Source organism: Myotis lucifugus, unplaced genomic scaffold, assembly GCF_000147115.1.
Source record: "Myotis lucifugus unplaced genomic scaffold, Myoluc2.0 scaffold_583, whole genome shotgun sequence".
Classification (NCBI taxonomy): domain Eukaryota; kingdom Metazoa; phylum Chordata; class Mammalia; order Chiroptera; family Vespertilionidae; genus Myotis; species Myotis lucifugus.
The window spans coordinates 267,328-269,000 of NW_005871631.1; the positions used below are offsets into that span (position 1 = coordinate 267,328).

At 53.4% G+C, this 1,673-nt stretch overlaps 1 protein-coding gene across 1 annotated transcript in view; it reads right to left on the reverse strand.

The window, feature by feature from the left end:
• Positions 1-1,673, reverse strand: part of CNN1 (calponin 1) — a 10,592-nt gene that overhangs the window by 7,107 nt on the left and 1,812 nt on the right. Inside the window, exon 2 of the mRNA XM_014446856.1 lies at positions 953-1,117. Coding sequence (XP_014302342.1) covers positions 953-1,117 — 165 coding nt within the window. The remainder of the gene's footprint in view (positions 1-952; positions 1,118-1,673) is intronic.

The following is a 1,673-nucleotide window of genomic DNA, read 5'->3' on the forward strand; positions in this document are numbered from 1 at the left end:
AGCAGTCCTTTCTGCTGAGAATCTGGCAGCCCACCTCTGCCGTTCTGGGGGCCCTCATAAGACCCTGGGGGGAGCAAGATCCTGGATCTCACCCTCCCCATCTACCTGTGGGTTGAATGTGTTAGCAGGTTTCCGGCCATGGACATCCCCATACATCCCTGTCCCAGCCAAGATGACCTGGAGGGAATACCTGCAAGCAGCCTCAGCTAGCCAGATCTCACCCCCGGACCACAGGGTGACATGCCCACAGCCTGCCACGTATGTCAAGGCCAGATTAGTGACACCTGGCTGACATGCCAGCAATGTACCATCCACTAATATGTTAAGGACATCCCATTGGCTGGCCATATGCTAAAGGCACAGCTGTGATATACTAATATGACAACAGTCCTTATGTCAGGCCCTGTTGCATGCACTGTACATGTGTCAACTCAATGCTCACAACACCCTCAGAGTGGGCATTGTTATTATACACAATCTAAAGATGGGGAAACTGAGGCACGGGGTGTGGAATCACTTCCCCAGTGTCACACAGCTTGCCAATGGCAGAGCAGGATTTGAACCCAGGTCCCTGTCCTTAATGCTGAGGCAAAGGCTGGTTTCTCAGCCTCGGCGGGCACTGTTGTCATCAGGCTGGATAATTCTTCCTGGTGGGGCGCGTCCTGGGCAGCATCCCGGGTTTCTGCTACCAGATACCAGTAACACTCCCTTAGTCTTGACAAACAGCAATGTCTCCAGACCTGGACACATGATCCTGGGAGAGGGAGGAGGACAGATCTGCCCCGTTTGAGAACGGCTGGGCTAAGGCAACCAGGGACCAGTGGTGGCATGTGGAAGGTACACTAACCTACACGAATGAACTAACAGTTAACTCCTGGTACGTACTAAGTGCACTGGATCTGTTAACTCATTCCTCACAACAGCCTGATGAAGTGGGGTCGAGAGGAGGCACCGAGAAGAGAAGCCGACGGCCCGGGGCACCCAGCACGAGGTGGCAGAGCCAGGATTCGAACACGCCACGCCGGGATCCCGCCGGCGCAAAGGGGCCCTCGGCCGGCCACAGGTCGCTACTGCGCATGCCGGGACCCGCGCCCGGCGGCCTGGCGGCCGGCGCCCCCTGGAACCGGAACGGACGGGGCGGGCCTATCAGGTGCATTTCTGTATAACCTGGTTCGATAATTTGCCTGGCGGAAACGGCTGCCTGACATTTAAGACCTGCGCTTGTGTGACTTATTACCCGCCCGGCGGATGGAGGTATAAGCCTTTAACCCAGCTAGGAGGAACCTTAATTTCAAACGCAGGCTCGAGTCAGATTAAAGCCCCTAGGTATGAACGATAAAGAGTGCCTAATTTATGTTAAGCCGAGATGAGATTGGTGACTGAAACTGAAGATGTAGAATTAGACTAAACAGCCTGCATTCTCATGTGCCGACTAAAGACAGGTCCAGGGGTCGAGGAAACCGTCCCGAACCTGGGACGTGGCCCTTGCGCACTGACCTCCCCGCATCAGTATTTTACAGCGGAAAATGAGGATGTAAAATGGCGACTTCGAATCTCCTAAAGTATACCTCAATGACTAGATAAAAGGCCGTGGGAATTCCACCGCTCTTCTACTGGAGTGAACCATTTCCTCTTTTTTAAAGGAATTCCACGATGTTTTTTTTTTTTTTTTT